At 47.6% G+C, this 11,085-nt stretch overlaps 1 protein-coding gene across 1 annotated transcript in view; it reads right to left on the reverse strand.

Moving 5' to 3' along the window:
• The window catches only part of AIFM3 (AIF family member 3), a 214,587-nt gene extending 207,692 nt beyond the window's left edge, over positions 1-6,895 (reverse strand). Inside the window, exon 1 of the mRNA XM_090062294.1 lies at positions 6,801-6,895. Within this exon, the coding sequence (XP_089918420.1) occupies positions 6,801-6,831 (31 nt within the window). The 5' untranslated portion in view covers positions 6,832-6,895. The remainder of the gene's footprint in view (positions 1-6,800) is intronic.
• Positions 6,896-11,085: the final 4,190 nt, after the last annotated feature.

Here is an 11,085-nt window from a genome sequence, read left to right on the forward strand (position 1 = left end):
GAGGCAGGATTCAGCACCCTAGGGGCACGCAATTGCTTTCATCCCTGCCAGGGCAGACTTATGGCCCAAGCGAGGACTGAGCCTGGAGTAGGGGTTGAGCCTTGAGCAGCCAGAGCATGAGGTCATGGAGCCAGACAGGGGCCAGGGGCCTGGTTCCTGAGGAGGACACAGCCAAATGGAGGCCAGGGGCCTGGTGCCTGAAAAGGCTAGACCAGAGCTGGTGCCACAAAGCCAGGTCCAATACAGTGAATCCAGCCAAGGAGGCTGAAGCCCCAACAGGAGGGAATAACAATACAGTAACACCCGCAAGGATTGGGGCATGGTGCAGGGGAGGAATGGAGCCACACAATTAGGACCTGAGGCCCTGCAGTGGCATAGTCAAGAGAGTCCCAGCAAGAGGCCTGGAAGTAGTGAGGCCAACGAGGGACCTGGGAGTAATATAGTTGAGACCAGTAGGGTGCCCAAGAACCCCAGTTGGGGTTCAGCTGGAATGGATGCTATGCTAAGGGCAGCCTGTGGGCAGCCTCCCTTTTAATCCTATTATTGCATCAAGGCGTGGCGGGTGAGACAGAAAGGAAGGCACCCTAGAGGCATAGTGGGGCATGGTTGCAGAACCACCAGGGGGCATCACACCCACCCCTGGGATCCCAACTTGCTACGCTGGTGCATTGGCTGGAACCCAGATGGCAGCCAGCCAAGACTGGTTGAAGCCTGTAGTGCAGATATTCCAGCATGTGAAAGAAGAGATCTGGAAACTTCAGCTGCAAAGCACAGAAGCCCAGCAAGTATGGACAGTGGTATAACAAAGATTGTCAGAACACCTACCCATCCAGGGATTGGTGGGTTTTTGGTTGTAACCGTGTTGGTCTAAGGACATAGGCAGGCAAGGTTCTTTGGGTAGATGTGATATCTTTTATTAGACTAATTGAGTAGTTGGAAAAAAGTTGTTTGTAAGCTTTTGGGCACAATCACCATTCTGGTACCTGCCAGACCTGACCTTGTACTCTTCTTTTTCAGCCCTTCCTTCCCTGCCCCACACCTTTTCTACCCTTTGTCTTCCTAATTTCCAGCTATTTACTTTTTCACAGATGGCCTCTTTTCTACCTTTGAAAACTACTACTATAGAGCCTCCCTTACTTAACTTTAGCTTTTCCACACCTTGTTTCCCCACACCCTTCCCTGCTCTACCTTTTGTTTTCCTAATTTCCACCTCTTTACATCTTGCTGACATCCTGTCACACTTTTAGCTTCTTTTATTCCTTGGAGTCTCAGAACAGCAGAGATTCCCTATGCCTGAAGAAGAGTGATTGTGCCCAAAAGCTTGCAACGACTCAGTTGGTCTAATAAAGGACATCACATCTACCCAAAGAACCTTGCCTGCCAGGGGTTGGAACACCTGAGCGGTAGAAGCAAAGCAGTATTGGAAGCTATTCATATAAAGAGACTGGAACGTGAACATTAAAGGCAGAACTCTTTGCAGGTGAGGTAGGTGGATAGACAGACCTCCTACAATGGGAACTGGTGGAAAAATGCCAAAGCCGCAAGCAAGATGAGGCAGAAGTTACTTCCTTGAGACAACAGATGCTGACAGGAAGTACAGAGATCAAGAGTAAAGAGCTTTGGCAGCTGAAGGAGAGAGAAGTAAGGAAATAAAACAGCTGATAGCAGACTCAGAAAACAGCCAAGAGCAGGAGGCGGAGCTACAAGTACTCCAAGACAAAGTAGACACAGTTGCCTCTCAGGCTGGGGGGATGGATTTTGTCCCAAGGAATGAAAGCCATGACAATCTGGAGGAAGGAAAAAAGCAGAAGGCCAAGGTAACAGCCCTGAAAAAAAGTTAGATGCACAAAATATGCATCAACAAGAACTGAAGCAGGAGGTGCAGGACCGGCAAGGGAAGTATATACAAGAAGACTTGGATAGTGCCTAAGGCTTGGTGCAAAAGCTAATACCATGTCCTCTGTTGCCTATTACCATAAGTAAGGGCCAGGGGGTGGGTGAGAGATGTGTAACTGTTCCTTAAAAGAGAAGCAGTTCAGAGACTGAGGGATGCAGGAGCTGCAGGGTGCCATAACAACTAGGCAATGAAGCCAAATAATAGGCACCTGCAGGCAGCCCAGAATAGCCTCCTGACCCCAAAGGGGGCAGGGTCCTGGAAGGCATATAAGCCTGATCTGGCAAGTTAGTCTAGCCCTGCAAGCCACAGGGGTAGGAGCTCCTGGCTAAGGGAACTACCAGAGAATGCTGGAGGGACTGCTGTGCTGCCTGTGGATCCCCAGTGAGGTCCTGGGATCCCACAGGGATATACCCCAGACCTGGGAAGTTAGGCTGGCACAAGAGGGGAGGGAAGGTTTTCCCTCTTAAAGTTGCAGAGGGCTCCTTCTCCTTGTGTGCTGGTGTTGGTGAGGCCAGAGGGAACAGTTTATGTTATACCCCAGGTGCTTTTGTCTTGAGTTGCATTTTGGCACCGGCGGTTTATATTGGGACTGTGAGGTGCAATTTTTAGACATCTCATTAGTGCTCTAGGAGCACATGAACACCTTGAGCCCTGTCAGGGGCAGGCTCAAGGCTAAGCTAGGGCTGAGTCCAGAGCAGGCAGAGTGTGAGGCCGCAGAGCCTGACAGGGGCTAGGGGCCCAGCACATGACAGGGTGCAGCCAGACAGGGGCCAGGGGCCTGGCAGACAGGGGCCAGGGATCTGGTGCTGAAAAGAGCTAGACCAGAGCTGGTGCTACAAACCCAGGTCCAATAGAGTCATAGAATCAATGAGTCAGAAGGGACCTAGACAGATCATCGAGTTCGACCCCACCTCCCGCCATGGGCAGGAAGGAGCACTGGGGGTGGGAGGGGTAATAAGACCCCAGCCAGGTGCCTATCCAGTCTCCTCTTGAAGATTTCCAGGGAAGGTGAGAGCACCACCTCTCTGGGAAGCCTGTTCCAGGCTCTGGCCACCCTTACAGTGAAGTAGTTCTTCCTAATATCTAACCTAAACCTATCCTCCCTCAGCTTGCGGCCATTGTTCCTGGTGACTCCAAGAGAGGCCCTGGTGAACAGACTTTCCCCGAGTCCCTGCTGCTGGCCCCTGATAAGGTTGTAGGCAGCCACAAGATCCTCCCTCAGTCTCCTCTTGCAGAGACTGAAGAGATTCATGTCCCTCGGCCTCTCCTCATAGGGCTGGCCACAGAGGCCCTCAACCATATGAGCGGCCTCCTCTGGACCATCTCCAGGTTCTCCACATCCCTCTTGAAATGCAGCGCCCAGAACTGGACACAGGACTCCAGCTGCAGCCTGACTAGCACCAGAGGGGGAGCAAGACCTCTCTGGACCTGTTAGTGATGCTCCTGTTGATGCAGGACAGGGTGCGGTTGGCTCTGCCTATTGCTTCGTCGCATTGGCGACTCATATTCATCCTGGGGTCAGTCCTGACTCCAAGATCCATCTCTGCCTCTGTGCTGCCAAGAGGGTCAGTCTCTAACCTATAACCATAATGCTGGCTCCTAACACTTGTCCTTGTTGAACCGCATCCTGTTCAGATCCACCCACTTCTCTAGCCCACCCAGGTCTGTCTGGATGCGGTCCCTGCCTGCTGGTGTATTCACTTTACCCCAAAGCTTGGTGTCAGCAAACTTGAACAGGGTGCTCTCCACACCCTCATCCAGGTCGCTAATGAAGATGTTGAACAGCACCGGCCCAAGGACCGAGCCCTGGGGAACTCCACTGCCCCCACCCCACCGGTCGACCTGTCCACCACCACCCTCTGGGTTCGCCCCTGGAGCCAGTTTGCCACCCATGTGACCATGCATTCGTCAATGCCACAGTCCCTCAATACAATGAGCCCTGATTAGTAGGCCTAACTAAGAAGAAAGGGGTGGTGGCCAAGGAGGCCAAACCCCAACAGGAAGGAATAATGATACAATAATACCCACGAGGCTTGGGGCATGGTGTAGGGGAGGAATAGAGCCCACAGTTAGCCCTTAAGGTGTCCTGCAGTGGCACAGTCAAGAGAGGCCCAGTGAGGGGCCTGGGATTACTGTAGTTGAGACCACTAGGGTGCCAGCTGGACTGGATTCCACACTAAGGCCTGTGGGAAGTCCCCTTTTTAATCCTGCTATCACACCAAGGCATGATAGGTGAGACAAAAAGGAAGGCACCACCAGGTCCTCAACACCATCCTGGCCTGAGTGGTCAGTTTTATGCCATCCGACATCTAGTCCCTGGCCCCAGCTCTGACTGCTCCCTGGCAGCCACCCACAGCTCAGCACCAAGCCTCTCAGTAGGCTTGGGAGAAGGCGCAGTGCTGCCAGGGCATCCTGAGCCTGGTACCCCAGTGGCCTGGCCCCCTGCCTGGGCTGCTGCCTGCCACTCGCACCACTGCCATGCAGCCCCTGAGCAGGAGGTGGCCATAGCTGGACCAGCTCTGTACACAGGCCCTGCTGTCCACGGTCCCATGGAGGAGGAGAGGGGAGTGGACTGAGCAGATTGGACAGTGTCCACCCTCACCCCTGGGCCTGCCAGGCTCACTTCAATGTCTGCATTTACAGTGGTGTGGCCAGAGGCTGGGGTGCTGGGCGCCTCTTCCTAAGATCTGTGCAATAGGTGCTTGCACCCCACCCCCCACCCCCCAAGAGTTGGCAGTGCACCACTGCAAATAGTTTCACATGCAAGAGGGTACTTTATTTATGGTGGGCATTGGGGTCAGGGAGAGTGCACTGTTGGGAGGGAGAGAGAGAAGGGAGGGAGCAAGGGTGCTGTTGGGGAGGGAAGGAAGGAGGAGGTCTGTTGTTGGGGGCAGTGGGAGGAAGTCTTGTTGTGGAGGGGGTGTTGTGTGGTGGAGGAAAATAAAGTTTGGTGTTTCTTACGAACTGTTCACAGTGTACATGCTCTTGGGGTAGCACTGTGGGTCTGGGGTTCATGGGTGGCCACCCAGGCACCCTACTGCGGTGACTGGAGAAGAAAGTGGTTGGTGAGTGCCTCGTGGACATAGTGACCTGGCCACCACTGCCGGGAGAAAGGCGAGAAGCATCCATGGCACACTGGCCACTAGCTCCCAGAAGAATGTCTCTTGCCAGCCTGAGGCTGCCACTGCAGCCCCCTGCCAGCCTGAGGCTACCCCCATGCACCCTGCCAGCATGAGGCTGGTACCCAGGTAGCTGCAGTTGAAGCCTGGCACTTCCTCTGGCTGTTCCAGGGAGCCAGAGCAGGACAGGAGCAGCTCTGGACCTAACTGCTCCGCTTGGGCTCATTTCTGTGCCTGACAGGGCACACTGCATTCCCAGCCAAAGCTAATGCAGAGTAACATTTAGGCTCACTAACTGCATGTGTAGATGCACCCTGTGAAATACAGAATACTGGAGTAGATGAACCTGTAGTCTGACCCAAATGTGGCACTTTGTGTTCTTATTGTATGTGTCAAGGTTTTAAAACTCAGCACTTCTTTAAAAGTCCAGAGAGAGTACTGGATGGCTCTGATGTGTATTGGCAGAAGATGGGTAGGAAACAAAAGAAAACTGGGGCATAGCCCCTTCCACTTCTATCAAAGGCTGCCTTGGAGTAACCAGTTTCACTTTTCTCTTATCTGTTTTGAACTCCAGAATTTACCCTAGGGCCAGCCCTCATCTTATCCTGACATTAAGAAAGCATAGACTCCCGTATTAGGACCTGGCAAAAGAAGATGCATCTTTTTCATTTCAAGCCCCTCAGGCAAAACTAAATCCCTTGGCAACCATATGTATACACTGAATGGAAGGATTACAGATTCCACACAAGGAAAGCATAAAGATAAAGAAGAAATGTCCACAATTTATCTTGGGAAGTCTTTAGCAACTTGCCAAAAATGGCCAAAGGATGGTCAACAACTTTGAAAGGCAGTTGCCAGATTGAATGAACGTAGTCAGCATGGGCCCACTTACCGCATACAGCTGTTGAAGAGATGGTCAATGATAGATATCTACACCATTTCAGCACTACATCAGGACTGAGTGGACTTGAGAAAAAAATCCAGGTTATATAGCTATATATACAACCTACAATTTTCCAACAGGTGAAAATTCAAGATTGTTCAGTAACTGGTGAGTCCATGGAAAGTGTAAGCAATTCTCAAGCAGAGGTTACAACAGCACTCATTAAATTGTCCTACTATTCCACCAAAGCAATCTTTAATCCTCATTATTAATGGACCTGTTACTTCTGCATAAAGAGTAAGGAGCAAGGGTGCATGTAGAGAGTGTACTGCAGTGTCCTATGGATGAAGCACAAGAGCCGCACAGTTCTGAAAGCAGACTGAAGCACTATGAGAACCAAGGAAAGGTTAAGGGGTAGAGGACACCATAATAGTAATGTTAAGGTAGAAGATTTCATGGTAATTCTGTGGGGCATAAGAGGACTCTTCACATGAAAAGTGAAATATTCAGAGCAGACAGAAGGAAGGAGAAATTTACCTATACATTTTGAACCTCTTTTTTAGATCATACCAACACAGGGCTGGATTCTCACCCTGCCCCATGCTGTAACTATCTCCCCCATTGGCGTTTCTCCCTGCCCTTGTTCACTTAGGCTCCAGCTTGTTACTGCACCACAAGCCTCCATCCCCTTGAGGCCTTTACATAATTCTTGGTATGCGAGTGAAAGTGCAATGGAATGTTTAGGAAGATTAACCAATCTGTAATCCTCCCTGTAGGAGCAAAGAATTAACATTCTCTGAAGCAGCCTCCACATGGAGAACCTCAGCATGCCTGACCTAGTTTAATTTGCAGCTGTTCAGGCCAGCATGTGACAAGTAGTGAAGTACTGAAAAGCAGTCACCTGGTTTTGGCTTGGAGAAGCATCCTCCCATGGTGAGTCAGGCAGCAGGAGAGAATCACAACAGGAACAGGAGGCAAGCCAGTAGGAACACTCTTCAGCTCAGTCTCCAAAACAGAAAGACACTAGGAAACAAAGCAAGCAGGCAGGTCATCCTGGGGCCTGGCAAATCCTCCCCTGTTAAACTGCCTTTCATGCTATCATGGATGCTAGGCTTCCTTCACAACCTACATCAAAAGGAAACTAAATTAAATTAGCACACAGAAAAATGGGGAAACTAAATGAAGTCACCCCAGATGTTTCTGTTCATAGCCACATACATGTGAGCTGGGCCATCTAAATGCACACTTAAACTCAATTTACTTAAAAACATACACCTGCTGAAGTCAGCCTGGAAGCACTGTGTATCTATTGATAAATTGATTATTTCATTGAAGACTATACACCCTCCCCAGTCAGAAGGAAAATGTCATTTCCAGACATCAGGAGTATTTGACTGGCATGTGCAATTTGGATATGAGCTAATCATATTTATTAATAACTAGCTACACACATGTAGCACAATATACAGTGCCCATGGAAGATTCCTGTGATAGTATTTACAAAACTGGCCCGATGGTTAGATACCGAACTATCACTAATTTAAATGGTTTTCAATGAGAGGTGCCTGGTGCTTTTGAAAATCCCACCATCAGTAACCTCAGTAGACACTGGACGAAGCCTGCAGCCAATGACTTTGACAGTATTTTTTTTTCTGCAAGTTTGGAGGACAAACTATGAGTTTAATTTAGGAATACGTTTTTGTTTTTTCAGTGTTACGATAGCAGTAAACTCATTAGCCATTATTAATCACATATATTACAATGGCAGTCCATTTGTGCTAAACAATGTGTACACATATTAAAGATATAGCCCAGATCTAGAAATGACAATCAAAAGAAACAAGGCACAATGTAATTTGAGAAATGGTTACAGTGCATTAAAAATGTGAAATTAGTAGAACATTTGCCAAGCATCATCCAATTATAAAATAAAGCAATATTTAATTAAAAAAAGAATTTCCAATATGATGTGCTTCCAAACTCTCATAAAAATCTCTCTTTATATTAAAGTGCGTATTTCAAATCAAAGTAATGACAATTAACATTTTTAAAATAATGACTTAATGCTTTAATTAAAAGATAATGAAAGAATACTACTTTGGAGCTCAGTTTTGAAAATTCATACTCTGGCTGGTAATGTTGACTCCTGTAGCTTGTCTCATTGACTTTAAAGGAACTGCTCACTTGAGAAACAGTTTTTATAAAAGTTTTTCATAACAATCCATCAAAAACATTCTAAAACTGTAAATGTAGCATGTAAACCATCTTCAGTAAAATAACTTCTTTATGGGTGCATCTACACAAGATATTTACTGTGGAGGTACCTAATTAGCTCCACAGTAAGCATTTCAGCATCTACACATGCAGCTCTATTAAGCCACAGGAAACAAACTCCACAGCAGGTTAGTATTTGTAAATACAAGTACTATTCTGCTGCAGAGTATTTTTGTACACAGCAATGCACATGTAGATGCTAGGCTTGCACAGAAGTACCCTCATGCTCCACAGCACACTCAGCCAGATCAGGACACCCCCAGGCTGGTAGGCTGACCCCCTGGGCCCTGTGCCAGCTGGGGCTGCTCTGACCCGGTTCAATGTACTGCAGTACCAGGCACACATGTAAACACGGTGCTCAGGAGCTATAAACTCCAGCACAATATGCACCAGAGTTCATTGCTTCACCTTAATATGCATGTGTAGATGTACCCCACGGCTTTGATAGATGTTGATCAATAGTCCACTTAGATTATTTTCCTTGTGTGAAGATGATATTGATTTACACAGCTTTAAAGCCAGATGGAACCATTAAGTCATATACTTTTTATATAACAAGAGACATAAAATTTTAATCTGTTTCTCCCAGAATGTACCCTAATTTGTATTTTGCTAAAGCACATCTTCCAGAAAGGCAATCTGGATTTGAAGCCATCAAGAGACTGCGATTTCCCATAGGAGTCTCTTCTAGTAGTTAAACACCCTTACTAAAAAAAAAGTATATATTTCTGCTTTCCAATTTAAAGTTGTCTAGCTTCAGCTTCCAGGGTCTGGTTCATCTTCCGCCTTCTCTGCTAAACTAAAGAGGCTTCAGTACCTGGCATTTTCTCCTCCTGGAGATATTTACAACACTTCAATCAAGTCACCTCTCAGTCTTCTTTCTGATTAACTCAACAAATTAAGCTCTTTCAGTCTGTCCCTGTACAGGCAGTCCTCAACTTACAGCAATTCGCACTTGTGGTGCTCCGCCATTTTATACCCATGTTATTACTTATGGTGCTGGATCCTCACACTTACAACACTACAGGGAAATTTACAATGAGAAAAAGAGGGCAGCAAAACAAACATCCCTGGATCAGTTTCTCAAAAAGCCCTAAGTCTCCCTAAAATATCCCCAAAGAAGCCCTTCTGAATTCCATGACCCTGATGAAGGTGTTCCTTCACCTTCTGACTAAAGAAAATTTTATGTGATTAATTACTGTATTGCCCTGTATATTTTATTTATATACAGTACACTTAAGAAAACTTTGTACTGTACAGTATACATCATTTATCGTTGATTAAATAGTTGATTTAAGTATGGTGTTTATGGTCATTTCTATAAAAAGTTGTGCATCAGGCCCTTGGTCAGGAACATAACCCCCTATTATAACATTGTTTCTATGGGCAAATCAGATTCAGCTCACATTATCTTTTTATAATTGATTTGGCTCTTCCATATATTATCTCCAGTTCTTCAACATCCTTCTTAAAATGCAGACCCCAAAACTGGGTACAGTGTTCCAATACCAGTCTCCCCAGTGTCATATACCAAGATAAAATCACCTCTTTCTAGCCACTATTCTGTCTAAACCAGTGGTCAGTAACCTACAGCCCGCAGGCCAGAGCTAGCCTGAGGAACAGGGCCTTCAGTAACAATCAGACCACACATACAAGCACTGGTCCAATGCCCCTTTTGAAGCTGACAATCTGGGAAGCAAAAAGAGGATATGTGGGTCCAGGAGGAAAGGAGTAAGCTGGAGGATGTGTCACTTAATGTGATGGCTGCCTTGCCCTAGGAGTAGATATTGGGTGCTAGCCTGTAGTCTTCCTCCCCATTGGGCAGAAACTTCCCCACTGTGCTACTCCCTACTTATGGGGAGCTACTCCAACTCCCCAGTTATTGTACTAAGAGACTATAAAATGCAAGAAGTGGCTCATCCTGAGAAGGAGGACTCTGGAAAGTGCTTGACTTGTGGCATGGTGGTTAGAGTTACTAGACTAGAGAAATGCAAGTTCCATTCCCCTCTAGCTGACAGTGTATAGATGCTTGTTTCCGGGTGAGTGCTCTAACCTGTCAGCTATCAAAGCTAAAATGTCGGAGTCCCAATCATCCTGCAACTCATGCTCAACTATGTACCCAGCCAATACATGGCCCTACTGGGCATGCTGTCTGTGTGGGCAAGCTTATACATCCCCAGCTTAATGTCAAAGCAAAAATCATTTAAAAATCTCAATTTGGACACAAAAAAGAAGCAGAATTATGCCACTGTCTAATTGTTGCTCAGACTGAAGTCCCATGTTTCCTCTTATTATGAATCACAGATGTCAAACATATGGCCTGGGAGCTGGATGAAGTTCATGGAGCTACCTTATCCAGGCTGCTGGTTGTGGGGGTGGGGGGGCATAGATGACATGGCCTGCTGCAGAATTCAGGCCCCACTGGCCATGGCAAATGGTGCTCACTGCTACCACTCGCAGATCCTACCACTGCCACTAGACCCACTTCCTCAGGCCCCCCACAGGCCTCACATGTTCTCTCCTTCCATGGTGACCATGGCAGCCACCCCTGTGCCCTGGGTGGCACTCAACTCTCAAGGAACTCCACCGCCTGAATTCACCCCAGGTCTCCAAGCCAGTTTGACATCCTTGGCATAGGCAAATCTAATGGTCCAATGGGCAGGTGTGGACACACATATATTTGGAGCGGTTTCAAAAGAGGGAGCACAAGAAGATCTAGAATTTTGAAATGGGAGGTGCAGCAAATGTGACAGGCACCACAGGGGTGGCTGCAAACCCCAAAGATCCCAAAGACCTCCCCCCACCCTGATCTATGCCATGGCAGCCTCTGGTTTGAGCTGCTCCACCAGGCACTGCTTGGCGCCCAAGGCTGGAGTTGGAAGATGTGCCCGTGGTTCTAGGTCCCTATGTCA

The sequence above is a fragment of the Crocodylus siamensis genome, chromosome 9, assembly GCF_052110815.1.
Source record: "Crocodylus siamensis isolate JL-2025a chromosome 9, ASM5211081v1, whole genome shotgun sequence".
NCBI classification, from domain to species: domain Eukaryota; kingdom Metazoa; phylum Chordata; order Crocodylia; family Crocodylidae; genus Crocodylus; species Crocodylus siamensis.